Source organism: Setaria italica, chromosome II (genome assembly GCF_000263155.2).
Source record: "Setaria italica strain Yugu1 chromosome II, Setaria_italica_v2.0, whole genome shotgun sequence".
In the NCBI taxonomy this organism is placed as follows: domain Eukaryota; kingdom Viridiplantae; phylum Streptophyta; class Magnoliopsida; order Poales; family Poaceae; genus Setaria; species Setaria italica.
In genome coordinates this window covers 38,428,216-38,454,655 of record NC_028451.1, presented here as the reverse complement: position 1 = coordinate 38,454,655, position 26,440 = coordinate 38,428,216, and the positions used below count along the sequence as shown (strand labels likewise).

Genomic DNA, 26,440 nt, shown 5'->3' with positions numbered 1-26,440 from the left:
CACGGAGCTAGGCGAGTGCGCCACAGTGAAGAGATAAAAAAGAGTCAAAATGAACGGATAAGAAAGAATAAAGCAGAGAGAAGTAAGATGGAAAAAAGGAAGGTAGAAAAAAGAAAAAAGAACGGAAAAATATAAAAAATAAAAGAGAAATTATTGGTTAAATTCCTAATTATTTTGTTGTCTATACAACCAAATCAAATAGTTAGGGATAATTTAAACATTGACATCTCCCGTGCATTCCAAAAACATAGGAGGAGTCATTTTGCCAAACATTTTCAAAAAGGTTTCATCTCCATTAGAGAAGTCGCTCCATTAGAGAAGCTGGAGCTGGAATATTTAGCCAGAGTTCTACCAAACAAGCCCTAATAATAGCCACGATCCATTTTTAATTCATCATAAAGAACACGCGACACATATTTTGGCAAACTATTATATTATTTTATAAATAAATTATAGGAGCCCAGAGGTGAAAATCAACATTGCATTTAAAACGGAACCATCTCGAGAACACAAATTTGACCACTCATTTCTCAAACCAAATGAAATTATGGTGTTACTTCATTTTTTTTTCAAAGAAACCATACATGCAATTTCCATCTTGAGCGATCTAAATGCATTCAAAGATAACTAACTATATGCCGAACTTGTGATTGATTAACCGCACACTCTCCTAAACCATTTCGGGCCTGTTTGGCAACCAAGTGTTAAAATTTAACACCTGTCACATCGGATGTTTGGATGCTAATTAGGAGTATTAAATATAGGCTAATTACAAAACTAATTGCACAGATGAAGTGTAATTCACGAGACGAATCTATTAAGCCTAATTAGTCCATGATTTGACAATGTGGTGCTACAGTAACCAATTGCTAATGATGGATTAATTAGGCTTAATAGATTCGTCTCGCGGATTAGCACAGGGTTCTGCAATTAGTTTTATAATTAGCTCATATTTAGTTCTCCTAATTAGCATCCGAACATCCGATGTGACACTGTTAAAGTTTAACACCTCGTATCCAAACACCCCCTTCCTACAGAGAGGGAGTGGAGTGGAGTGTGAGCCAGCCAAGTGGAAACGGAGGAGCGCATAGCCGTTCTTTAATCCCGAAGTCGACATCACCACCACAATCCCGATCCTCGATTTCAGACGGAAAAGGCCCATGTCCGGACGGATGGGATGGACAACGCCACTTCTTCGGCTTGGCACGTACCAACGGCCGAACAAAGCTCCGGACGAGCAGCGTCGCTGTCCGCCAGCCACCGCAACCTTTTTCATTGTGGGGCGCAGCGCAAGAAGGAAGACGATGCAAGCGGCGTGCCCAGAGCACCAAACGAGCGTAGTACCGCACAGAGAAGGACGGCGACGGCGACAGGAGGCCGGAGAAAACTGAAAAAAGTCGCCGGCGGACGTGGCCAAACAGAACGAACTCCAGCATGTAAACAAACAAAGAAAGTCTCACGTCTCCCACATGATGCTGTACACTACTACTAGTATAGGCTAAGTTTACCCGTGAATTGTAAAAAAAAATAATCTCTGTCCATGTTTCAGATCCCACACGGCATTACGGCTACGGGCTACAACCCTACTGCTGCTTATCGCAGCATGTGCGGAAACAGTTGTTAATGCTACTGGTTTTCTCCGTGCGGACCAACGATCGTTGCGAGGACAGCGGCGAGCAGATCCGCGATCGCTCACCGGCTGTTAAACAAGTCCCGGCGTTGCGCTGTCAAGCGCGTTTCTTTCTTTCTTTTTCTCCGGAGGGGAACGGATGAGTGGGAAGTGAAGCGCATGCCATGCCGGCCTGGTCAGTGCAAGCGAAGGGAATGGATTCTTGATTTCTTATCCATGATGCGAGGAGCCGAGGACGACAGGACGGGGTTGCTCCGTCCAAGGCTGCGCGTGTCAAGTTGCCAACGACCGAGCGCGAGCGCGACCAGCGCAGCAATTGATCGGTTCTCCGGCGCCTACCTGCAACTGCGAGCACGAGCTACCTCTGCCGTGGTAGAAATGGCACACAGCCAGCCGAGTCGCTGGCAGTGACCCGCGACGGCGAGAGGTGCGACCGGCGAGGCGGCCGGCGACGCCAGTGCGGCAGGCACTAGTGCGCCGTAGGCGTACTGCGCACCCGTCGCTTTCGCCCGCATGTACAGCAACCGCTCGTTACCGGTGCTCGTTAAACTCGGCCTTATTTAGAGGAAAAACAAACAAAATTTACCTCTCCGTCGCCCCGCATATACGCGGGGGGTCGATTCTTCCCCAATCCCGAAATTTCCTGCAGCGCGTCATCTGGAAGGGACGTGCTGTGGTCGCGGCCGCCACGACGTCGGGCGAGGTAGCCTACCTACGTGGATGCACTGTGGTCATAGTTTCGCCGGTAAAAGCCGAGAGTGTCCGGGCACGGTGCATGTGGCCTCATCAGACGCCGGCCTGCATGCATCGTGCGACAGCCGGTGGCCATGACCACAGTGTGCTGCAACCAGCGAGCGAAAAGCAAGAGTTCCACAACGCGGCGGCGCGAGAGCGACGTGACGCCGATCTAGCGCACGACCTCATCCTCCCCGCCGGCCGGGCTCGGTGGAGACTCACCAGACAAACCACGTAAGGGCGCCGACGGCGTCGTGTGGCGTTCGCACGTGGCGAGGAGGAAGCTGGTGTCCGCGTCGCGCCATCGCGGCCGTATGCTCTTGTCACCGTGCTCGTCAGTCACGGCGAAGCGAGACAAGAAGTCGTCCATCCCTGCACGGAAGCCCGTCCATGGCTTCCATGCCCTCGCCTTGCAAATAGCGAGCCACGATGTTCTTGCGCTGCTTGATGCCGTTCCAGGTGAGGAGGAAGGGCCCGTGCAGGTGATTGACGACGTTGACGATGAGGTTGCCGGGGTGGTCTTTGTCCTCTGCTCCGCTCCGTGATTGGGGAAGCTCACGGCCGCACTCTGTTTCGGTTCTTCTTCGGTTGGAGGAAGAAAAAGAAAGAATGAGACGGGGAGAGAGCAGGGAGGTGCCGCGTTAGGTCTAATTATAATAACGTGGCCTGTTTTGAAATATTGAGGACTAATTATTAACGATTTACTGTCGGTTGATATGTTTTTTTGGAAAATTTATGGAAGAGCCCCCAATATATAGTTTTAGGAAAGAATTTTTTGGGAAACTCTTAGAGTTGCTCTCACATCGGATGTTCAGATGCTAATTAGGAGGATTAAACATGAGCTAATTATAAAACTAACTGCAGAACCCCTATACTAATTCGCGAGACGAATCTATTAAGCCTAATTAATCCATCATTAGCAAATTAGGCTTAATAGATTCGTCTCGCAAATTAGAATCCATCCGTGCAATTAGTTTTATAATTTGTCTATGTTTAATATTTATAATTAGTATCAAATATCCAATGTGGCAGGTTCTGAACTTTAGTACGAAGTATTTGGATACACCATCCTAAACTTTAGATCTCAGCCTTGCCACTCCCATCGGACGGCTGCCGTCAGTCGCGAGGGCCCGAGCCGCACCTGATCGCCTGCCGCCGCCGGGTCGTGTCGGGACCGCGGACTCTTCACCCGGGCACACACACAGTCCCCAATCTCCGTCGCCACCGGCGCGGCGGCACCGGCCGTCGGCCTCTTCGTCCCCGCACCCGCTACCGAGAAGAGCGAAGCGTTTCCCTCTCGTGCCTCCGCGTAGCGGCGGGAGATGGTGAAGATAGTGACGTACAACGTGAACGGGCTGCGGCCGCGGGTGGCGCAGCACGGCTCGCTCCGCCGCCTCCTCGACGCCCTCGACGCCGACATCATCTGCTTCCAGGTCAGGCCGATTGCCGATTCCCCACTCGCCGAACTGAGCCAGCCATGTTTCGAAACCCTAGCTCAGTAGCTCCTACCTGCCTGTGCTTATCACTTACTGTTCGACCCCCACTGAAGGTGAAGGCCGATATTGCACTGCATATTACACAGAGTGCAAATGAGCAAGTGTGAAGTTTATTGCGATTACCACTTGATTTCAGAAAAAAATTAGTGTATCTCGTTTAATGCTGATCAAATTGTCGGTTCTGTGGTGGGATGTTATTGGATCGTTTGTTCAGTCAAATGCAAATAGTAAAACTGGGTGAAATGGGGGTTGGTTTGTGATTCATTTGCCAAACTGTATCAATGCCTTCTGCGTTGTATGTAGGAGACCAAATTGTCGAGGCAGGACCTGTCTGCAGATGTCATAATGGCTGAAGGATACGAGGCTTTTGTTTCGTGCAATCGCTCTGCTAAAGGGCGTGGAGCATACTCTGGTATTGTGTTATGGTGCCATTATCGTTATTTAGAATCACCCAACTAGGTTAGTTTGCACCCTGCTGATGCATATTTAATTTTCTAGTTGGAGATGTTCTATTGGTTCAATGTGGCTTTCATCATATCATGTCCTCAATCAGTTAATTACCAAACTTGGCTCCTTTGTAGGTGTTGCAACATTTTGCCGAGTAACATCAGCATTTTCCAGCCAGGAGGTTGCTTTGCCAGTAGCAGCTGAAGAAGGCTTTACTGGACTTCACGACTATGCAAGAAACAGCGAAATTTTGGGGGATTTTGTTATTGCAACTCCTGTAGCGGAGGAGGGCCTTGGTGAAATCACAAGAGAAGACCTGCTAAGGGTAGACAATGAGGGGCGGTGCATCATCACCGATCACGGACATTTTGGTAAGTAGATTGTTGTCCTGAAAGGAACACAACGTAATTGCCACACTGTTATTTCAGTTTTATTTTGTTGCATAGACAATTTCTTCTCCGTATGTAATGATAGTGTTGCGCCATCTGTGTAGTTCTTTTCAACATATATGGCCCAGCTGTCGAAGAAGATGATAAAGAGCGGGTTCGTTTTAAGCTACTATTTTATAAGATACTGCAGGTACTTTGTGTGCATCTCTTTTAATAAGTATGGAATATTTCAACAATACTTTTGTTTCTCATATGTTTATTACTTTGTCTATGGTATGCTTCTTATACTTGCTTATTTTTTCGATGCCTCTTAGAAACGATGGGAATATCTGCTGGCACTTGGAAAGAGAGTCTTTGTTGTTGGTGATTTGAATATTGCTCCTGCTTCAATAGATAGGTGTGATGCGCTGCCTGGTTTTGAGAAGCAAATGTAAGCCTTTTTTACTTAATTTTAGTGATTTCTGCTAGGTTCCATTTAAGAAGCATTTGGGGATAAAAATACTGTTTTATCATCCTTTTCCTAATTAAGGTTCCGAGAATGGCTGAGATCCATGCTGAGAGAACATGGAGGTCCCTTTTTGGATGCTTTTAGATCGAAACACCCTGAAAGGTACTGGAAACCATTCATTCATTCATGTTTATGAAACGTGCTACGGAGCTACTGCAACCACTTGTGCTCTTGATTTGTTATTACTAGTTGCTCATATTCAGCCCATGGGACGTCTCTCCCGGGGGGTGATTTTTTTTCTATTTTTGCTGAAAACTGACACCATTACACTGAACAAATTGGATTCCTCTTTGCAACAATGAGGTTTGAGTTTACTCTATTTTCCTTCTCCATGGTTGACTTATAAACCTGTGGTAGATTCCTCCCACAAAATTACAATGTTACCTGTACTTCGCTGTTCTAACTTTGCTGCTTTTCGTTTATGCAGGACAGGAGCATATACTTGTTTTAATCAAAAAATTGGTGCTGAAGAGTATAATTACGGTTCTAGAATAGACCACATTCTCATTTCCGGCGCCTGTCTCCATCATTGCAATGCTGTGGAGGATCATAGCATTTTTTGTTGCCATGTAGAAGAATGTGAGATAATGAATCATTTCAAAAGAGGGAATTCTGAAAGTTTGTCAAAGTAAAGAATAGTGGAAATCAATTCTTCTCTGAGAAAAGTGGATAATATACATGATTTGCGGTGTTACATTGGAATAATTTACTCTATCCATTGTCTACAGGTGGAAAGGGGGGAGAAGTAGTAAGCTAGAAGGATCCGATCATATTCCAGTTTATATTTTACTGAAAGAAATTCCTGAACTTCCAGTTCATAATATCCCACCATCAGCTGCAAGATATCTTCCAGAGGTCCGTGGACGACAGCAGAGTATTGGTGAGTGAATTTAGTGCTCTGTAAGATTTTTATTGTAACTTGCTTTTGCACCTTTCAGTGGATGTACTAAAACCAGGTTGTATGTAGTGTTTGTTGTGCTAAAGTAGCTGAAGTCAGTGTTCATGAAACTGTTCTGTGTCACATAACGTATCTGTGAATATTCTTTTTATCTTGTTTTAATAATTTGCATGCATCTTAGGCTATGTATATTTCTTTTCATAGAAAATTTGGTTAAAGCAACCTCCCTTCATCACTTTCATGTAAAGGAAACCATAACTTGCTTCAGGACTTTGGCTTTCTTACAGATACATTAATTATGTCAATAAAACACTGATATTTGCAAATCATCTTTCACATTTTCCTGATGTTCATTGTCGATTTCTGAACTCCTAATATGTGTTGGCACTTTGGTTGTCTCTTTTCAGAAAGTAAACCCCTATAGCGTATTTTGCTGTGCATTACAGTTAGTGTTGTAGGCTGTTATTTGAATATTCAGTTCAGCATAGATTGTAACTTGGTAAGGCAAGTGCTCTGGTCGTATATACCACCTAACCCTATGTTACACTTAGGTGCACTTTGCATGAAGGAGTGCTAGTTAAAGTATATTGTGCATAATACTGACCACTTGTGTCGTCACAATTTGCAGTATCATTCTTCAATAAGGGGAAAACTTATGAGCTGCAAGATGATGGAAATTTGGTTCTGTCTGAGAATACAGTAAATGGTAGCTACTATAGTGATGGCTTGGAAAAGAAAGCTATAGTTAAGGAAGGACTGGCAGCTGGTATAACTGATCTTACAAAAGGTGGTAACCTTCCTAGTTTGATGTGTAAGGGGACAAATCCTGATCAATGGAGAAATGAAGGATTAAGTGGCGTCTCCTATAACAGCCAGAAAACTTCACCGTCTGGCACCAAGTCTGTGCCAAACAAGAAGCTTAAACGCAATTTATCCTCTCAACCAACAATCAAGTCATTTTTTCAACAACCAGGGCCAAAGACAGTAAATGTCAGCATCAGTACCTTAGTTACTCCAGTGGAAACAGTACACCATACCAATCAAACATGTGTTCCAAATGATGATAGTCTGCCAGAAAACATGCAGTGTACAACTTCAGCTGCGGAAGATCAGGATAACACAAATATACCATCCTGTTCAATTTCAACAGACAAGTCTAATGCTGCAGCATTAGAGTGGCAAAGAATACAACAAAAGATGAAGATGACACTGCCACGTTGCAAAGGACATCGTGAACCATGTATTCCAAGGTCTGTGAAGAAGGGCCCTAATATAGGCCGCTTATTCTATGTCTGTCCTCGTGCTCAGGTACATATATATTCACATTTTACTGCTCATATATATTCACATTTTACTGCTCAGTGGACATCATGACATCAGTTGAACAATCAAATAGGCTGCGAACAATGTTAAATGTCGTTTTACAGAATGTAACGCATTATTATCTTACTGTGGCCATCACTTGTTGTGTTTTGTCAAGGGACCTGCATCAAATAAAGAAGCAAATTGTGGCCACTTTCAGTGGGCACCTGTAAAATCTAAAGAGAAGCGCTTGTGACGGTTCCCCCTTTCAGGTGAAAGAATTTACTCGCACCGTGTGCTTTTGTCAGACTTGGACAATTTAATGTAGATTTGTGCAAACTGCTAACTGTGAATTTTAACCAGGAGTCCAGGACATTCTGCTTCCTGTAAGTCTGGTCCATCACTTTGTCCTAACATGCTGATGATGCTGTGATATGCTTGTGGGGAGGAGCTATTCTTTTAATCAGCAATAATTTTCCCCTAGGCAGGTATATATTTTAACACTGTATTTAGTTGGTTGTTGTAAACTTGTAACACTAACAAAATGTGGCCTTCCATTGGTTGGCTAACAATCAAATAGCATCTCAGCATTCTCTTCATTTTTTACCCTCCTGGTTGGTTAGCTTATCTTCACGACCAGCTTATGCAAATTCCTAATAGACAAATGACTACTAGTGGAGAAATCTGACGAAATCAACAGAAGTTTATCCTGTAGCCATGTTTCGTATGGCAGCCACTGTGGGCATTATAAGACTATAAATCACGCTAGTAGTTTATTGTGTTGCTGCTCATCTCTCTCAAGAAATAAAGTGCCAGTTGCGCAGGGAGAGCGACTGGTAAGTTCTCTTTCCAATACTTATAAGAAGAGAACTATTTATTCATTTCCACCAGGTGTCATTCATTCCATGATTGGTTTTATTTCTTCCCTTTTCAAAATGGGATATGGCATATATTACAAAACAGTTGACACTGTCCTAGCCTATTCCAACAACCATTTGCAGAGAATTCAGCTCTACTGGAGAATTGACACTGTCCTTGATATAGCTTTTTTTTCGGTCGGATAGAATGTCAGGTAAAATAACACAGCCAAAGTAACTGGAGAATTGGGTCGGAGCCAAGAGATTTCCCTTGTGTCTCTGTGTTTGTCTCTGTGTTATCTGGCCTCGCACCTACATTGACCTGGATTTAGGACTGGGCAAGAAACTGTTCCCCTCATTGATCTCCGCATTGTTCTGAAAGTTCTTTGCCGAGCGCCTGAGCCCGCGTCCACGTGGAAGGCATGATGAGCTTGATTGCTCGAAATAGTGCAAGTCCACGTGGAAGTCCGAGTAACCAACTACCGTTGCATGATTGACGGAGGGATGTGTTGTTGTGTACGTCCAATGTGTATCTCGTTGGAAGCAGTTGAACGCGGAGCACAAGCTGTGATTCGAACCCGTGCTAGTCAAATGATTGGAAGCAGGAAGCTGAGCTCCGGCTGACTTGAAAGCTACTCCACTCAGTATTAGTTTTGATCCTTTTTGGTATTCTATGGTGTGGTGGGCTTAAAAAACTGTTCATGGAATAAGAATGATGAGCCTCGTATGGTTTACGCCTCATCTACCAGAAACTGAATCGCCTCTGAAAGATGGGAGGATCTCTTGCTCGCTCCAATTTCCACTCCGTTTTAGCTTTGCAAATAGTCTGAGCAAGGCCAAATTTTGAGATCAAACCAAGAGATGGTGCGCAAAATTTGAGCAAGGCCCGAATCTCCACTACTAATTGAGGGAGTTGGCTAAATTTTTGCTTCGCGACACAACACATCGTGTTGCTCTAAACGAAACACGTGCCGTGCACCCGTGGCCCAGGCTGGACAAGGATCGTGCGCCTAACGTGGCAACTAGTGCCAGTTTGATTGGCATCGTGATGTTTGGCGTCTCGCATTCAAAGGCTCCCGTCGCCTACAGGCAGCGTTTAAGCGTTATTCCCAATACTGGCCGTCTGTGTGTCTACCATTTGTTTTGAGAGAAAAAAAATCCGTCTGTGCTATTTATGCAAACGAATCATGTGCTAAATCTGCATGCGCGTCGAGATGAGGCTCTCGCGTTACTGACAAGGTGCGGCGTATCCAGTATCCAACTATCCAAGCATGTCTGCCGATAGATCACATGGGCATAGGCCATTGTACAACCCCGGCCTGATGGGTGACTTTTCCATCCGCGTCCACAAAAGTTTCCCGCATTTGCCCGACAAATTATTCCAGCAACCGCCAGGCCGCCAATAACACGGCGTGTCCGTCCGTCCATGATGCGCCTGTCCCTGTCCTTGTGGCCCCCGATCTGGTCACTGTCTCGCCATAAAAAACACAAGCACTCCATGGTCCGAACGAGTGAGCAGCGAACCAAACCCCCATCTCTTCTTGTAACTTGCAAGCCAAAACAAAAAAAAAAATCTCGGCCGGCCTGCCATCGGTTCCCAGCAGGCAGCAGCATAGCCTCACCTAACGCCAATCGGACCATCCAACGAAACCGAAATCTTTGAGGAAACAGCTGCGGAGCTCGCAAGAACACCACGCCTCGCTTCCCCGTTCCTCCTCCGATCCGGATCGATCAGCCAAGGCCAAAGCCCCTACAGATCAACCATCGGCACATGTTGGCTGGCTAACCCCGCGCGCTGATATATTCTTCCTTGTTTGTCTTGCTATCAATCAATCGATCCCCAGCTTACAGCGACGTCGTCGTCCAGGTCAGAGCTCGAGGCGAGGATCCTATATTTATAATGGCCGCCTCCAATAGCTCTGGCAAGAACGGCACCAACCCGCTGGAAGCCATGGGCGCCTTCTTCGCGAAGCAGGTCGACCGGCGGAAGCTGGTCACCACCGAGAAGCAGGCGCTGGCCACGCGCCTGTCGTCGTCCGGCGACACGTTCCCGGGCTCCGACCACCGGCCGGCGGACCGGAAGAAGTGGATGGCGGAGCTGGGCGCCGACAGGGTGCGCGTGCACCAGGTGGTGTGGCCGGGCACCCACGACTCGGCCACCAACAAGATCGGCGTCCCGCTGGTGACCCGCCCCTTCGCGCGGTGCCAGTCCATGTCCGTGTACGAGCAGCTGTCCATGGGCACGCGCGTCATCGACGTGCGCGTCCAGGAGGAGCGCCGCGTCTGCCACGGCATCCTGGCCACGTACCCCGTCGATGTCGTGCTCGACGACGTGAGGCGGTTCCTGGGCGAGACCGAGCAGGAGGTGGTCATCCTCGAGGTGCGCACAGAGTTCGGGCACGAGGACCCGCCCGAGTTCGCCAAGTTCCTGGTGGAGAAGCTCGGGGAGGAGAACCTGATCCCGCAGGACGAGGCGGTGTTCCACAAGACCATCGCGGAGCTGCTCCCGCGGCGGGTGATATGCGTGTGGAAGCCACGCAAGTCGCCGGCGCCCAAGCCCGGGGAGCCGCTGTGGAGCGCGGGGTACCTCAAGGACAACTGGATCGACACGGACCTGCCGGAGACCAAGTTCGAGAGCAACGTCAAGTTCCTGGGGCAGCAGCCGCCGGTGGCGGACCGGAGGTTCTTCTACCGGGTGGAGAACACGGTGACGCCCAAGGCAGACAACCCGGTGCTGTGCGTGTGGCCGGTCACCAAGCGCATCCACGGGTACGCGCGCCTCTTCATCGCGGAGGTCTTCGCCAAGGGCCTCGGCGACAAGCTGCAGGTGTTCTCCACCGACTTCATCGACGGCGACTTCGTCGACGCCTGCGCCGGCGTCACCAAGGCGCGCGTCGAGGGCACCGCCTGACCGCGAAATCGACCAGCGGTACGTGTTCCCGGTTGGGCTTCGTAGTAATTAGAGGAGTCGCCGCGATTACAGGCTGGCAGGGTCAATCCGTTGGCCTCGTTGGACTAGTGGAGCAGAGCATTACGGTATTGTCTTGTGGAAGTGTATCCGTAGCGTAGGCCTCGTGTACGTCGTTGCCTGTAGCGATTCAGGCGTACGGCCATTGCAGTATGTGAACAGTTAGCGTACAGTGTGTTGTGTGTTTACAGGAGCATGTGATTCGTGTTATTTCTTCAAGTTTAATAATGTGTGTACATCATGTACTGTGCATAGTGATGAATTGCTCGTGGGGGCTTGATTGTGTACAAAGGAATAAACAGAAGGAAGGTTCGCTTTGTTCGGATGAATTCTTGAGATCTTATTTATAATGTAGTGTATTTTTTTATATTGTGATTATGATGCAAATTTCAGTGGTTATACCAGCTCGTTACGTTACTTTGTATGCAACAGTTTACTAGCGTTATAATTTACTAGTGTGATTATGGTGTATGATTTATGTTCATTAAGCTTCTATCATGCTTACGCATTATAATTTTTTTGAAAGGAAGCTTACGCATTATAATTTACTAGCGTTTTATGAGGGGTTAGCAATTGAATTGATTTGGCACGGGATTGGAAAAATGTTTATCATCTGCCAAGACAAGTTGCTACTGATTACTGAAATTATTCGTGATCTTTGAGTTCAACGGCGCAGTTGTCTTGTATCAGTACCACGGCTCATGAATCACGAGGGGCCTGCGAGGTATCAGACGACAGTTGGCAAAGCACCGGCCACATGCTTCCCACTTGATTGATGCCCCCATCAATCGACATCCAAACTATTTTCTTTTCTTTTATTATTTCAAAAGTGTGGTGGCATTTTGCCTTTTGAGCGGCAGAAGCTGTGTGTGCACGCCCTTATCCATGGTGAGTGCGACATGGCAACCGAAACGGTATCCTCCCGTACCGGCAAGCTCGCCCGTGGCCAGTGGCCAACTGACCACATAGCTCGCGTTCGCGGCCGTGAGCCCATGAAGTCGCAGCGCCTCCTCGTCATCAGCAGCAGCAACAAGCGCCTGGGCGAAATGTTCTTAGGCCCACAAGGCCGAACGGTCTCAGCCCAGTTGCTGCCGAAGGCCTGGGCTTGTACTCGTATTGGCTTTACACACGACCATTTGAGCGCTCTTCTCCTCCGTTCGGCATTTACGCACGACCAATAGATAATGTTCTTGCACTTGTCGATTGGCTCAGGGGCTGTTCGTTACCATGGACTAAAGTACGGTGACTAAAGTCCATCCATTTTAACCACTTATCTTAAAATACCAAATAGGTAGACTAAAATGTGGATAAAAGTATTTAGTCCACTAGTTCATATGGGGTGGATAAAAATGGACTAAAGGACCTTGGGACATCCTTGCCCCTCGTTACTCCCCGTCCCGCACCCTACCCCTCCCCATCCCACCCGTCCCGCGCTTGCGCCCCCAGCCTTGTGCGCCCTGTGATGGCATGGACGATGGCTAGGACCTCCCGCGGCGGCACGCCAGATCCGGACCGTACGGGCCACCCCGCGCTTGGATTTGGCGTCACGGTTCCGCGCCACTGTCCCGAGCTCCTTCCGCCGCACGCGGGGCAGTGGTGGCTGCCGCCGCACCACCGCGATGCGTGGAACCAGGCGCCAGCCACTTGCAACTCTAGGAGTCGGTGCCCGCCCCCGCCGCTCGAATCTAGCGGCCCCGCCCGCCGAGCCGTGCTCCGGCGGCTCCGACACGACCGCGCCACCCGGATCCGGTGGACCCATCCTGTGCCGCCGACAGACATGGGTCCACGTGCCCCAGACGGTTGATGCTGTCGCGTGTCGTGGTCAGGCCCGCGGCCAGACGCCGCCATCTCGTGCCGGGGGCCGCTCCTCCCGGACCGCGCGGGAGCTCACGTTGGTCGCGGGAGGCAGAGGCCCGCGCCATAGACGGGCGCCGCCCGCATGAATAGGGTGGGTAGCGGGGGTAAAAACATCTTTGTTCAACTGCATTAATGGACTTTAATCCAACCCAAAAACCCACCTACGCACGACCATTTGAGCGCTCTGCTCCGTTCCCTCCTCGTTAGAACTCGAATCCTCATGCGCCGCCGTAGCCCTAGGCCGTGCTAGCTGGAACCGACGATGGACGACGGGACGGACGGACGGATCATGATCGGTTCGCCCGCCCCCCTTCGAATCTCATTCGTCATGGGGCCAATTTCAATCCCAGTTCCAGCTCAGCCGCCCATATTTGGCTGAATCCATACGGCTACAAAGCCCACCGGCAGATGCAAATTTCCCTCGCATCTGCACATCTCCAGAGCAGCAGCGCCCTCTCGCAACTGTAGCCACCCTGCTCACGGCCAACCAAGATGCAGGCGCTCCCAACATTACACGAGGTGATCGGTACACGCGCCGCGTTACTACCGGGCGGCCCGCGGATTCGCTTGTGCGCCTCGTCCCGCGACCCAGCCGTCCCCGAGCCGGGTTGGCCCGAGCGTTCGGCGGGCACGGGCACGGCACGCGGCCACGCAACCTATCGTCGGAGGGAACGAATTGAATTTGAACGCGAGCACGGGTGAATTTGAAGCAAACGGCACAGCACAAAGCCCACACGTCCCATGACGGCGGCGGCAACGGCTGCAGTGAGCCGAAGCTTCCGCCCACCTTCCGTGCTCCGCGTCCCTCCACACGAGCAGCCCCCTTAAAACCCAACTCCGTGTCACGCTGCATACAAACACAGCACGCGTGAACGCGTGCTAGCTAGAGTGACCAGCGTGATCGATCGATCGCCATGCGCGTGTTCGGCGGCGGCTGCGCGCGGGAGCACTACGCCTCCGGCCGCAGCCTCCTCGGTGCGGCGCCGCCGGTGCCGGCCCCGTCGCTCGAGGCGCAGCGCGCGCACCTGGAGCGGGTGCTCGGGGCGACCGCGATCGTGCTCTTCCTCGCCAGCGTGTCGTACGTGACGCTCACCGCCATCTTCGGCTTCCTCTGCGCCGGGGGCGGGTCCCGGCGACCCGACGGCGGGACGGGGGCGCCGGAGCCCGCGGCCGCCGAGGAGACCAAGCGCGCGCTCGAGGAGATCCCCGTCGTGGTGGTGGCGGTGCCGGTGCCGGACCCTGATCGCGGCGCCGAGGGCGAGGAGTGCGCGGTGTGCCTGGCGGAGTACGCGTGCGGGGAGGAGGTGCGCGTGCTCCCCGCCTGCCGCCACGGGTTCCACCGCGAGTGCGTGGACCGGTGGCTGCTCACGCGCGCGCCCACCTGCCCCGTGTGCCGCGCCCCCGTCGCCACCCGCCCGGAGGGGCACGGCGGCAAGGCCTGCGCCACCGGCGATGCCGCGCTTCCTGCAATAGCTGTAGGTCCCTAGCTAGAATGTAGCGATGCCTTGCTTCCTCCTGTAGTGTAGCAATCGGGTAAAATGGTGTTCAGCTTTGCTGTTAAGAACGCAGCATCTCGTTGTAGGCAAAAGGAGATGATAACATCGATTCGTTCAGTGAGATGAAATGTTAGTGCTAGATCAACGTTTTTTTTCTTGAGATCAATGATGGTGATTATTGGGGAGTTAGTATCCAGCTGCTGAACCGCGTTGGGATGCACGTAGCAGCAGCATGGTTGGTGCATGCACTGTGCTACGGGCGTGTCCGTCCTGATCCGTGCTCGATCGTGCATATCCCTGTCCAGCTTGCCGCACAACCCGCCATCTCGAGACCCAGAAATGGCGGCGCCGAGGAACTGCGCGGCACGTCACCACGACCAAAGAGATCACATTCCGAGGCACCGATCGAAAGAAACAGGTGCGTTTTGGCCTGATCCCGAGCTGCCCGGCAGGGCCACTCCGCCAGCAGGCTGCCGTAGTGCCAGCGCGCGGGCGATCGGTGATGAACTGATGATGGGCACATGGCAGATCAGGAAACCCGGCCGACCTGGCCCATCAGATAGAGATAGAAACTGACACCTACAGCCTCCTGCAAACGTTTTACCGTTGTCGCCGTGGCCGTGCTGAACGTGACGGTGACTGCACGTGAAGCAGTCGTGGCTCCAAAAGAGCAGATTGCAACGGCTGGCGCGCGCTGAGGACGGCGCCGGCGAGGCCTGGCCGTCCTCTGAATCTCTGAACACTGATGCCATCAGAGCGGATGGACGAAACGCTGTGACTGTAAGAAAGGCTTAAAACTGACAGTAATCAGCTGGTCTTTAGGAAATTAATCCAAGCTGCATTGTGGTCCTGTACAAATATTACATTTCTGAATAGTGTGGATACGAATCATCTTTTAGTAACACAACAGCTGGAGTTCAAATTCACGAATCGTGCTCAAATTTGACACGTATACACGATAATGCACAAAAGCAGCAGCATACATACGGTACATCATACTATCCTACAAGATAAATCAGGCAGCTAACCATAACATGTTTTACACAGAATTCACCACAATCCACAAAACAGACCACAGCCCGGTAGCCCCAGATCAGACCATCAGAGAGTAACACTACAGAAATGATCATCCAATCCCAAAACCACGAAAAGAAAAAACAAACTAAAAGCCAAAGCCCAATGTCATCGCAGCGAGCAAGGCCATGCACGCGGCCACCCTGCCGCGCTCGCTTCCCGACCAGCCGCCGGAGCTCTCCTCCAGCGAGTGTCCCTCGCCGTTGAGCAGCTGCGGCTGCTGGCCGAACACGCCTTGCTCCTCTGGCTGCTGCCCGTGGCCCAAGGGGACCCCGGGCTTCCCGGCCCCCCCGCCGTGCACGCCCGGCGCCACCGCGTCCGGCAGCGGCGGCGAGGCTCCGAGCGGCAGCTGGTGCGGATGCGCCGGCCCGTGCGGGTGCGGCATGCCCGCAGGCGATGGTCCCGAGAAGGGCACGCCGCCTGGTGAGCCTGGCTCGCCAGGCGACGTGGCGGTGCCTGGGAGTGACGAGGCGCCGGTCGGCGGGGCGGCGAGCGGCACGCCGAAAGGTGGCACTGGCGTGTCAGGGTCAGGGCCAGAGGTAGACGGAGCAGGAGGTGGAGACGAGTACAGCGGCTCGTCCGGCGACATGTCAGCTGGCGGGGGTGGCGGCAGCGGCTGGTCTGGGGAGTCGGGAGACGTGTAAGCCGGCGGCGGCGGCAACGGCAGGTCCGGCAAGTCGGGAGACGCGTCTGCTGGCGGCGGCGACAGTGGCTGCTCGGGCGCTGTGTCGACGGGCGGCTGGACGGGCAAGTCGGGCAGCGTGTCGACTGGTGGCGGCGCTGGTTGGTCTCCGGAAGGAAAGTCCGTGCTCCCTGCACCGGCAAGAGTCGCTGACGGCGGCGTCACAAGCTTCGCGCCGGCGGCCGACGGCGGTGGAAGCACGCTGTCCACCGAAGGTGCCGATGACACCGGCAAGGGCGCCCCGCACTGCTGCCCCGTCCATGGCTCGCCGCTCGCCGTCCACACCGTCACACCTTCCTTGCTAACAATCTTCATGTCGCCGACGTCGTCAAGGCTCAGCGTCCCAGGGTTGCCGTCGACCCCGGTGTCCCACAACGAGTGCCCGCCGGCGAAGAGCTCGAGCCCCACCGGCGAGAACGCGAGGTCGCACGCGTCGGCGCCGCCCACCGGCGTGCAGTCCGACTCCCACAAGCTGCCGCTGCCGGCGCCGACGCCCGCCTGCTGGACTTGGACATAGCACGCGTCCCCGCCGAGGCCGGCGGCGGCGTCCACCGCGCGGCGGAGGTACGCGGCGTACGACCCGGAGGGCGAGGTGAGGAACGGCTGCGCGCTCTGGCCGTCGACGTCAGGAACAATGGCCGGCGCGACGGTGGCGATGACCTGCTGCTCGGCGCTCCTCGAGATGTAGGAGTTGGAGGAGACGGCGATGGAGCTGGAGAAGCGCGCCAAGAGGAGGAGGATGGCGAGAGAAGCCATGGCGAGGTGTGGTGAGGCTGGCAATGAGAGGGGTAGGGGTTTTTGAAGCGAGGTAGAGGAGGGTTTGGTGCAGCTTTGTGGAGCAACTCCAGTGTAGTGGTAGGAGAGAGGTGAGCATTGCATGGAGCAGAGGGAATCTTAGTCCTAATCCTGTTTGGTCTAGGTTTCAGTCAGTTAAGATGGCTCATGCTAGTGTGGCTTAGTGCAACTGATTGGGGGTCATGGCTCATGACATTCTTATATGTGCTCACCTGTTCCACAGGTCAGGTAGGGCATTAGGTGATAGGCAAGTGCAGTTGATGTAGCGAAGTACTCATCTACGAGGCTGCCACGGTGCCATCTCCCAGCATTGAGAAAGGATGCCTTTATTTCAAACAATTCAGGATGACTTGCTTTGGCGCCGTTAGTTTGATTTAATGCATAAACAAGATGAAACTTAAATTATGCCACCAACGAAGTCTATCATATTTTGTCGTAAAGCGTGAACCCATTCAGCGAATCAATGAATGGCAAGCTAGACAGTATATATCCATCAAGATGAGGAGTCAATGATGTCGCAGTGCAGACTAACGACAATCATCGAGTATGTTAGATGAATTTGCAACAGGATATTTTCTCAAACATTCAGAAAATAATATGGGAAACATGGTCGACAAAAAATGTAAAGGTTTCACTTGCAACAAGTAGCTAAAAATGCAAAAATTTGGCATTCACTAAAATGTTACAACATAGAGTAGAATCGAACATTGAAAATATTAGGTGACAACAGTCGATCAAAAGATGTAAAATAGCACAATGACACAATTACAGCTTTAGCAGTATATGCTCGCAAACAACACTAATAACCTTCCTATTCCACTCATGTCACATCACTTCATTCTCATGTCGTGTTCTTTCCAGGCATCCCAAGTACAAATAACTTAGCTGTCTGTGATATTGTACACTCTAATCCCCATGGATTGTGTAGCGCTCCCACTTTTTAGTTGGGTCATAGATCTGCAAGACGATTCGAATCATTAGTGAATGAACGAAATTGCTGTGAAACCAAAGAGAAACCTGGTGAACAGAATAACGGATAATTTTAAGCATGAAAGATAAGAGAGTGAGTTGTCGAACCTCCCATCTTGAGGCAGGGAATATATGCTTGTTTTTCTCGTACCAATGCCTCTCTACAACTTTGCCCGCGTGAGACTGCAGTCATCAAACATGAATTTAGAATGCAACATATGACAAACTGGGAAATGCAGATAAGACATTGCAAAACATCCATCACCTCATCCTTTTCTTTTGTTGCATCAGCAATGGTTCGAACATCCTCATGAACATCGAAATGGAAAAGCTGCCAATAGAATTCAGTCAGTAAATGTTTAAACTCTTAGGCCATGAAGAGCTATCATCTGGAAAACAGAGGAATCAGTAAGCAAAAAATTCTTCCCTTCCAAATTAGATTATAAAATATTTTGGTTTCAGCTCCAATATTCTTAGAATGGCTAATTAGTGAAGCTAAGAAAGATAGAATAAACTGCTAGTCTTCCTTGATGAAATAAAAAAAAAAGGATCTGTTGTAAGAAGGCAAGGAGTACACATGTTGAGAACACACAGTGCAGAAAGGAACCACATAAATTTTCCAAAAATCTAGGAAAAAGCTTCAGAACAAACAAGAAATTTGATCAGAAAATAATATCCACGAGCAAAGAAGAAGGAATTACCGGTCCACTCTTCCCCCTCGCTTTGTTGATGATCAATTCATAGAAACTGTGTTGCTGTCAAATGAAAAGAGGGAACATGAAATAAGAAAAGGATTGAATGAAACTAAACAAAACTATGTACCAAGTAACTTATTACAACAGAAGAAACGAAGTATGCGTACATGAGGGATAATAAGATCTTCCTTCACATAAAGTAGGTTCTCTACTGACGTTGTCCGTACTTCACGGAACTCAGGGGCAAGCTGCTGTTGAACTGCCCTTAGGAATTCTCCAATAGTGTCACCTTTACGGACCTGGCATCATAGTAGTCTTTGTTTTAATCGTATAGTCCAAACTCCCAAAACCGCAAGCCCAGACAAGAGAAGCTAGTTTAGTAATGGTTAGAAATTAACCTGGATAACTCTCCTGTGTCCAGTCCCATCCCAGTAACTGTAAGTAATTGAGAGAGGTTCATCTGAAATGGGATATAAAATGGTTAATCGTATCGGAAGAAAAATTATCCAAAAATGTAAGTCATAGATTGATTCAAGGTGAGTAGTGCTATCAGAATGTGGCAATACTTTTGATCAATTCCTGCTCACACAACCACTGCTTCTTTAGTCGTTCTCGTTCTGCTTGTTCCTCTGCCTCCCTCTCTCTGAAGGATCATTCTTAGCAAACAGCTTGCAGGTCAAAGAAAGCTTGGAAATGAAGAATCAACTACACTCCTAAGTGCTAGTCATGAACTAAGAGAAATACCTGTCAGGCAGAAAACTTGTCTCGACGGTTGGATCCTTTCCAAGTTTGATAGGGCCATTTTTCTTTTGAGTTTCTTCTGAACAAAACAGCAAGAATTTATGTTAATATTAGCTTTGGAGTAATTCTATAATTCTTGGGTAATTTCAAGTAATAGTTTACAAGTCCAGACAGAAGATACGGAGACACATTGCCAGTGACACTGAAAGAGAACAAAGCTGTTTTAGATTAAGCACTGTACAATACCCATTTAATTCGCTTTGGCTCTGAAACTCAAGAATGTTACGGAAAGAAAAGAAACACAGGAATGCTCATTGGCCTAAAGCATCAAGACAACACAATACTTCACCAAAAAGCTTGTAGAATTTGAGAGCTGCAAATTATTGGAAGGAGGAAACAAGTACATGACCAAATTGTACACACGTATTACATTTTAATATTAATCATCAACTACATCTGGCTATGCTAGCAAATGAGATATGAAATGATAAACAAGAATCACCACACAAAAGTAGAGAAATAGTGAAACAAAGCAAAAAAACTCGTTCAGTGCAATAGACAGCAGATGGTATCAAAAAATGAACAGATGTGCGTGAGAAGTGACCATAAATGAGGTAAGGGAAAAATAGAGGGAGCTTACGATTCTCAAAATCATCTTCATCACTTCCGTTCTCAATGTCGTCATAGAAAGATAGGCGTGGATCGCCCTTCACTCTCCTCTTTTTCCTTTTCTGCATTTGCAATTCTTCTTCTCTGAGAAAGACAACACATCATTGTTTGGTTAAAGTAAAGAATACACTCAACACAGCAATAATTGTGGTTCTATCAGACTAGGATTCAAAGTTCAAACTCACTCTTGTTGCAACTTCTGAAGTTTCTCTTTCTCTTCCTCCTCGATCTTGGTCCGAATGTTAACCCTCTGCTCAATCGGACAATAAATGAGATGGAAAATCCCAGTTTTTCAGAAGATGGTGCCCGTAAATACTGGTTTATGTATGAAGTGCCAATTACCTTCTCGACATACTGCTCCCTTGTGACGAGACCAACTGTTTCCTTCTTAAATGCAGTCTCAAGAATCTGAATGTAACAGCTTTTAACATTAGTTTGCATAACAAACCCAAGGAGGATATATACTATATGCAGTGCCATTTTGCTTCCAAAAAATCAAATATGTTTTTAAATAACTGAATAGCTGTATATATATGTTGTAGAACTGAAGACATAAATCAGCCTATGATATGGCAAACACAGATAATAGTAAAATACTATCTCTCTGTCAATCCCGCAACAAAAGTGATGCGTGGAAAAGCTACTCGAAATTGAATCGTACAGGTGTAAATTAAACAGAGTAAACATCGCGCATGAGTTGATTATAGACGCATAAGCTGCTTTTGCTAACTCAAGAAAAGCTAACTAATCGGTCAAATTACAGGCGATTACAAGAGAAGCATTCGTGGCTTAGTGGGCAAATTACGTGGGCACAAAAATGATCTAGATAGGATTTGGTAGCGAGGCAGATGGGAGGGCAGGAAAGCGGCCGTGATGGCAATAACCTCGGAGGTGCTGGAGCCGAACTGGAGGAGGCCGGGCTGCCCGTCAGCGGACTTGTTCTTGAGCTCCTCGATCTTGCGTCGCTCCGCCTCGCGCTGCTTCTCCAGCCGCCGGATCTTCACCGCGTCCTGCGCCGTCCCCACGTACCCATCACCGAACCCCGACATCTTCCTCACCTCCCGTGAGGGAGCCTTACGCCCTTCGACCTTCTCCTCCTAGGTCAGCGTAGAGTCGCGGCACGCGGCCGGACGGAGGGCGGCGGAGGCGGCCGCCGGGGCGGTGAGAGCGGAAGGAACAGGGATTTGGCGTCGGCCGTCGGGTTGCGAGCGACTCGCGGCTGCGGCACCGGCGAGCCGACCGGGTGCTTAGGTAGGTGGGCCTAACCGACTTAAACTTGACCCCTTATTAAGTTGGGCCACGTCTTATCGAGGCCCATGACAGCCCAACAGGCGACTCACCACACGTCGTCGAATTTGCACATCCATGTTCAGGGGTGGAAAATAGATATTTTTTTTTTGGAAACGAACAAGGTAGAGTACTGCTGGTTATATTAAAAAGAAGATGAAGTGCGGACTGAGCGAACACAACAAAATAAAAAAACAACAATAAACATTAGCAGGTTGGATTATGTCATCAACACGTACCGCATCATGCAATAGCACTCAGCTCAACTAAACAACACATCGGTTGGATTGAGACATCACCACGCGTTGAACTCAAACACCTCTCAAGCGGATTTGACTCCTCCCGATGGTAGTAGAAATGAAGCTTACGCAGCACTTACCAACATTCACCGTTATGTAGTCACCGAAACCTCTAGGTATGTCGATAGGAACCTGACAGAACCATACTGCACCACACGAGAACGCCACCGTCATGCGGGATCCTCCGCTGAAGTGTCGCTGCAAACATTGCACTCCACCTGACAGAGTGATACCACCGGATCCAGACCTCTCGCAGGTTGCCTCGCAGTCACCATCAGATAAAACAACACATGGGGCCTCGCCGCATCCGCCGTTGGACTCCACCTCGCTCTCGTCGCCTCGAAAAAACACCGCGCGCAGGGGGCCTCGCCACACCCGCCACACGTACTCCACGTCATAGATCCGTTTCTTTTGTCGCCGTCAGGGTGGTGAGCAATGTTGCCCCGCTTCCCCAGATTTCCATCAATCAGCTGAGTCGCCACCGCAGGTCGGCCTCGCCTCGTTGCTTCACCCGCGCAGATAACCTCCGCCGCCACGTCAGTGAGCCAAAGAAGTCGCTTGCGCCGTCTTCCGATGATGTACCACACCAGATGGCCCAGCCAAGCTAAGGAACCCGTTGCGGTCCGATGCAAGACTAGCTGTCCCACGATGCTGTTGCCGCAAGTGCCGTCCTCCGACGCAGTCCACGTGGCGGGCCTGTCGCCACCAGCTGTTGCCGCCCATGACCAATGGATCAGCAATACCTCAAACCGAGTTGGCGGGTCTCTAGAGACAACGCCTCCAAGGAGGGCACGATGTCAATGATGCCGCCGTCGCTCGTCTAGGATCTGGACAGGGTTTTCACCCAGAGAAACCCCGTGCAGTAGGGTTCAAACTCCAACATGACGCCCCAACGGGGAAAAACGACGCCCTATGGCACCAGCATCATCTCCACTAGCACGAAAGGCCAGTGAGTGCTTTCGCCCAGAGCATCCCAACCCCTCGCTGCACACTCACGATTCGGCACTCCCGGACCACAGCCACGGCCTAGCCGGGACGGCACCGCCGCCGCGCCTCCACGCGCCATGCCGTCATACCTCCACCTTCGCTACGGTCGCCGCCCCAAGGCGCCACCACTCGACCTCTACTCCTCGCATGCGGCCACCGCCCCATTGTCGCCGGGCATCTCCTCGGGGCGTCGCAACACCGTGCCACCAAGCCTCCTCCACGCCGCAAGCCCGCCATCCGACCACCATAGCCCACACGCAGCGCCTCCGCGTGCAGCCTCCACTGCTCACTGCTTGCTCAGACGCCGTCTCGCTCCTCACCGCCGACCCGCGGCCACCCCCTCACTTGCCTAGACGCCGACGCCGCCCCCACACATGAGGCCTAGCCACCCCAGTGCGGCCCTCGCCACGCCAGGCAGGGGGTGCCGGCCCACATGGGGGAGGCCGCCGCTGCCGCCGCTCCAAACGGCGAATCCGACGCCGTGGGCACCGAATACGGCAGCACGTAGCCCCAGCGCGGCCCTCGCCACGCCAGGCAGGGGGTGCCGACCCGCATGGGGGAGGCCGCCGCCGCTGCTCCAAACGGCGAATCCGACGCTGTGGGCACCGAATCCGGCAGCACGCGGCCCCAGCGCGGCCCTCGCCACGCCAGGCAGAGGGTGCCGGCCCGCATGGGGGAGGCCGCCGCCGCCGCTCCAAATGGCGAATCCGACACCGTGGGCACCGGATCCGGCGGCACGCGGCCCCAGCGCGGCCCTCGCCACGCCAGGCAGGGGGTGCCGGCCCGCATGGGGGAGGCCACCGCCGCCGCTCGAGACGGCGAATCCGCCGTTGTGGGCACCGGATCCGACCTCATCGGCCCCGCTGCGTGCCGCTTCACGGCGGCTTCCTCTAGGAGCCATGGCGGCCGCGGCCACCATGGGACGAAGGAGGAGACGAGGGCGCCCCAGCGGTTGGCTCAGGGGGTGGTGCGGCCGTGGGGAGGTGGAGGAAGGGGCGGCAGCGCGGCGGTTGCGTCCACCAGGGTCGCTCACGCAGGAGCGACGCGGGGCGAGCCCTCCGTTTACACATCACCAATGGGGTGGAAAATCGATACTTTGAATTTGAGCAAAAGCAAAGATGTGCATTGCTTATCCGGATAGCAGGTAAAAGGCTACAGCGATTTAACTAGTATCGAGAACGATCCAGGTAACAAAAGCAGGAGAAGTTTAACAGCCATAGGTTCATGAGCCATGCAGGTACAAGTTCAACTGAGCAAGGCTCCCTAACTTATGCTAGTAATAACTTAAGACGACACTAGAACAGAAATTATTCAGAATGGCAATAGACAACTGCGACGGCCGGCATAGACGAAGAATTCAGCTCCTTGATGACTTCGGATCGCTCCAGATCCTCATCTTGGCTTCCGCGAGCAGCTGCAAAAGACACCAAACCAGCAACACAATTTTCAGCGACCAAACACGAAACTGATCGAGAGAAAAAGAAAATGCTTCTGAAATGATGCTGAGTAATTGGCACCTGCTAGTTTCCGGGGCGAGCTCTGGCAATGGCCTCCTTTCGTTTGGTCATCCTCCTGCTGCGCCGCGCCCTGGCCCTGGCCGCCACCGCTTCTGGGTCGCGGCCCTCCTCCTCCTCCTCGTCGTCGTCGTCCTCTTCCTCCTCCTGGGCGCGCACCATGCGATGGCCAACCTGATCTGATCTCTGCCCGGCCCAGACAGAGGAGGAGGAACCCGCCGCCGAAGGAGGAGGCTGCCCATACCCCCCGAGGCTAACCACCGGGCCGCCAGGCTGCACTGGGCCCGACTCCGCCGTCCCGTCTCCCATCAGATCCTTAATGAGATTTTCAATGATCATGTTATCGACGGCCCGCTCGTCGATGATGCCGGCCTCCATGAGGAACTCCTCCAAGCTCTTGCTCGTCATCATCACCGGCGGCTGCGCCTGGGCTGAGCCGCTGGCCGGAGGCGCCGCCGGAACACGCCGGCGCTGCTCTGGAGGCGCCCAGCTCATCGCCTCTCCACCAGGTTGCTGCGCTGGAGCAGCCCAGCTCATCGCCTGTCCACCAGGTTGCTGCTGCACTGGAGGCGTCCAGCTCATCTGACCACCAGGTTGCTGCGCTGGAGGCGCCCAGCTCATCGCCTCTCCACCAGGTTGCTGCGCTGGAGGCGCCCAGCTCGTCTGCCAACCAGCAGGGTGCGGCATGGGAGGCGCCCAGCCCGTGGCGCCGCCATAACTGTTCGCCCCAGCCGGCGGAGCCTGCTGCGGCCAGCCGCCGTGGGTGTAGTTGTTGGGATGAAAAGGCTGGGACGCCAAGATGTTTATGTTAATGGCCGCCACGCGCGCCGCGAGCTCCTCGCCGCGCACCGGCCGCGCCGCCGCGCCGCTGAAGTGTTGGAACGGGCTCGCGTTCAGCGCACCAGCCGGCGGCATGGCCCAGTAGGGGTGGCTCTCGGGCTGGAAAGTCTGGGGCGCCACGGCCGCCGCCGGCGGCGCCAGCGCGTTGGCATTAGGATGACCGGGCCACGGCATCCCCGCGCCACTGATGAAAGGCTCGGATCCGTTTGCCTGGAAAGGGGCCTGATGACTTGCCTGAGCGCCGATGTTGGCCGGAGTCGGGAAAGACGGCGTGAAGTGGCCCGACGGGTTTCCTCCAAAACCTCCTTGATGCTCCATGTCTCCGGGTTTGAGAGCTGCTTTCTTTAGAGACTGCAAGAAGACGCATAGAGTGACCGCGAGAAAGAGAATTTTCCCTTAAAATCTTATTCTTCGTGATGCGTAAGGGCGCTGCAATTTTTCCCTCAAGAACAACAATAAAAGTGATAAACATTATACTGCTACAGAGAACACTAGATACTTCAACTCGTTTAGAATCACGCTGATGATGGCTAAGTTTAAGAACTCCCATAAAAAATTGCATCAAAACAAACATTTCTCAGAATTTATGACGGACCGATAATTCAAAAAATAAGTTGGTTGGTAGAAAGTACCGTTGAGCACTTCTTTTCTCCTCGAACACAAAGGAATCTCTCGAGCACCAGAACAACTTATGAAGCATGTGCCCTAGTTCTTATTACAATAATGCTAGAGCTTTTTGACACAATTTAAAGAGAGCAAACTTGAAAAACTTCTAAAGCGGTGGCAAGAGAACATCGACAAACAAACTTACGGTAGTAGGGGCGGATCCACTAGAGTGCATGGGGGCTTGAGCCCCCCACCTCCCCACGAATAATGGAGCCGAGCCGAGAGAGGAAGAAGTAAGAAGAGTCACCCTAAGCTCCAAAGGCCGAGATCTGCATTCCTTCCTAGACAATAAAGAGCTACCGGTATACAGCCTCAGACTTTGCTGTGTTTTTAATGTACACTTAATTTCGAGTGAATATAGTAATCTTGAGGTGATGCCGTGAAAAAAAGTTATTCCTGGAAACTTTGATGACCTAGTCAACAATATTTGATCAAGACTTGTACGTGCTTTTAATGTATGCAAATTTTAGTTTCGTAGCAATCTTTCCAAAAACCAAGCTTGCTTTTGTCCAAAGACAATAAAGAATTTTACAAAAATATATTGGTATACATGAAATTCATTAGCTGAAAACTTCAAAAGAAACAGAAATTGACGTGTTTTCCCCACCCCCACCTCGTATCATATCAAGAAGCGGGAAG

The 26,440-nt window shown here is 51.2% G+C and overlaps 6 protein-coding genes across 8 annotated transcripts; 3 read left to right on the top strand and 3 right to left on the bottom strand.

Moving 5' to 3' along the window:
• Window positions 1-3,505: 3,505 nt before the first annotated feature.
• LOC101776015 (DNA-(apurinic or apyrimidinic site) lyase 2) lies at window positions 3,506-8,079 on the top strand. Of its 2 annotated transcripts, none has more exons than XM_004957418.3 (11): window positions 3,506-3,798; window positions 4,165-4,273; window positions 4,443-4,679; window positions 4,802-4,887; window positions 5,012-5,127; window positions 5,227-5,307; window positions 5,633-5,833; window positions 5,934-6,085; window positions 6,732-7,411; window positions 7,584-7,677; window positions 7,769-8,079. In XM_004957418.3, exons 1-10 carry the CDS (start codon window positions 3,688-3,690, stop codon window positions 7,659-7,661), a joined length of 1,851 nt encoding a protein of 616 aa, XP_004957475.1. In that variant the 5' UTR covers window positions 3,506-3,687; the 3' UTR covers window positions 7,662-7,677; window positions 7,769-8,079. The 2 variants fall into 2 exon arrangements, with proteins under 2 accessions (XP_004957475.1, XP_004957478.1); XM_004957421.3 differs by having other exon boundaries at window positions 3,758-3,798; window positions 4,165-4,320.
• Window positions 8,080-9,775: 1,696 nt separating this feature from the next.
• Window positions 9,776-11,580, top strand: LOC101775610. Its single transcript, XM_004957417.4, has 2 exons — window positions 9,776-10,035; window positions 10,130-11,580. Exon 2 carries the CDS (start codon window positions 10,163-10,165, stop codon window positions 11,171-11,173), a length of 1,011 nt encoding a protein of 336 aa, XP_004957474.1. The 5' UTR covers window positions 9,776-10,035; window positions 10,130-10,162; the 3' UTR covers window positions 11,174-11,580.
• Window positions 11,581-13,968: 2,388 nt separating this feature from the next.
• Window positions 13,969-14,760, top strand: LOC101774155 (probable E3 ubiquitin-protein ligase ATL44). The gene has a single exon (XM_004959568.3). It carries the CDS (start codon window positions 14,002-14,004, stop codon window positions 14,572-14,574), a length of 573 nt encoding a protein of 190 aa, XP_004959625.1. The 5' UTR covers window positions 13,969-14,001; the 3' UTR covers window positions 14,575-14,760.
• Window positions 14,761-15,499: 739 nt separating this feature from the next.
• Window positions 15,500-17,095, bottom strand: LOC101775206 (basic proline-rich protein). Its single transcript, XM_004957416.2, has one exon. It carries the CDS (start codon window positions 17,093-17,095, stop codon window positions 15,746-15,748), a length of 1,350 nt encoding a protein of 449 aa, XP_004957473.1. The 3' UTR covers window positions 15,500-15,745.
• Window positions 17,096-17,746: 651 nt separating this feature from the next.
• LOC101774542 (protein XAP5 CIRCADIAN TIMEKEEPER) lies at window positions 17,747-21,458 on the bottom strand. 2 transcript variants are annotated; one of them, XM_004957414.4, is made up of 12 exons: window positions 21,093-21,458; window positions 20,551-20,616; window positions 20,394-20,458; window positions 20,180-20,292; window positions 19,543-19,618; window positions 19,365-19,441; window positions 19,197-19,258; window positions 18,966-19,097; window positions 18,805-18,858; window positions 18,369-18,434; window positions 18,212-18,286; window positions 17,747-18,091 (listed from the first exon to the last, which is right to left on the bottom strand). In XM_004957414.4, exons 1-12 carry the CDS (start codon window positions 21,255-21,257, stop codon window positions 18,041-18,043), a joined length of 1,002 nt encoding a protein of 333 aa, XP_004957471.1. In that variant the 5' UTR covers window positions 21,258-21,458; the 3' UTR covers window positions 17,747-18,040. The 2 variants fall into 2 exon arrangements, with proteins under 2 accessions (XP_004957471.1, XP_004957472.1); XM_004957415.4 differs by having other exon boundaries at window positions 19,543-19,615.
• A 2,680-nt stretch (window positions 21,459-24,138) lies between these two features.
• Window positions 24,139-25,453, bottom strand: LOC105913805 (trithorax group protein osa-like). Its single transcript, XM_012843719.1, has 2 exons — window positions 24,470-25,453; window positions 24,139-24,195 (listed from the first exon to the last, which is right to left on the bottom strand). Exons 1-2 carry the CDS (start codon window positions 25,451-25,453, stop codon window positions 24,139-24,141), a joined length of 1,041 nt encoding a protein of 346 aa, XP_012699173.1.
• Window positions 25,454-26,440: the final 987 nt, after the last annotated feature.

Bases quoted from the DNA above. Each gene is read 5' to 3' on its own strand.
- LOC101775206 (XM_004957416.2), bottom strand. From the start codon at position 17,095: ATGGCTTCTCTCGCCATCCTCCTCCTCTTGGCGCGCTTCTCCAGCTCC.
- LOC101776015 (XM_004957418.3), top strand. From the start codon at position 3,688: ATGGTGAAGATAGTGACGTACAACGTGAACGGGCTGCGGCCGCGGGTG. The intron at 3,799-4,164 runs GTCAGGCCGATT...CGTTGTATGTAG, and splicing joins CCGACATCATCTGCTTCCAG to GAGACCAAATTGTCGAGGCA. The intron at 4,274-4,442 runs GTATTGTGTTAT...GCTCCTTTGTAG, and splicing joins AGGGCGTGGAGCATACTCTG to GTGTTGCAACATTTTGCCGA.
- LOC101774155 (XM_004959568.3), top strand. From the start codon at position 14,002: ATGCGCGTGTTCGGCGGCGGCTGCGCGCGGGAGCACTACGCCTCCGGC.
- LOC101774542 (XM_004957414.4), bottom strand. From the start codon at position 21,257: ATGTCGGGGTTCGGTGATGGGTACGTGGGGACGGCGCAGGACGCGGTG. The intron at 20,617-21,092 runs GTTATTGCCATC...TGTTACATTCAG, and splicing joins TCGGCTCCAGCACCTCCGAG to ATTCTTGAGACTGCATTTAA. The intron at 18,435-18,804 runs GTAATTCCTTCT...TTCTATTGGCAG, and splicing joins CGAGGGGGAAGAGTGGACCG to CTTTTCCATTTCGATGTTCA.
- LOC101775610 (XM_004957417.4), top strand. From the start codon at position 10,163: ATGGCCGCCTCCAATAGCTCTGGCAAGAACGGCACCAACCCGCTGGAA.
- LOC105913805 (XM_012843719.1), bottom strand. From the start codon at position 25,453: ATGGAGCATCAAGGAGGTTTTGGAGGAAACCCGTCGGGCCACTTCACG. The intron at 24,196-24,469 runs GTTGGCCATCGC...TGTCTTTTGCAG, and splicing joins CCGGGCAGAGATCAGATCAG to CTGCTCGCGGAAGCCAAGAT.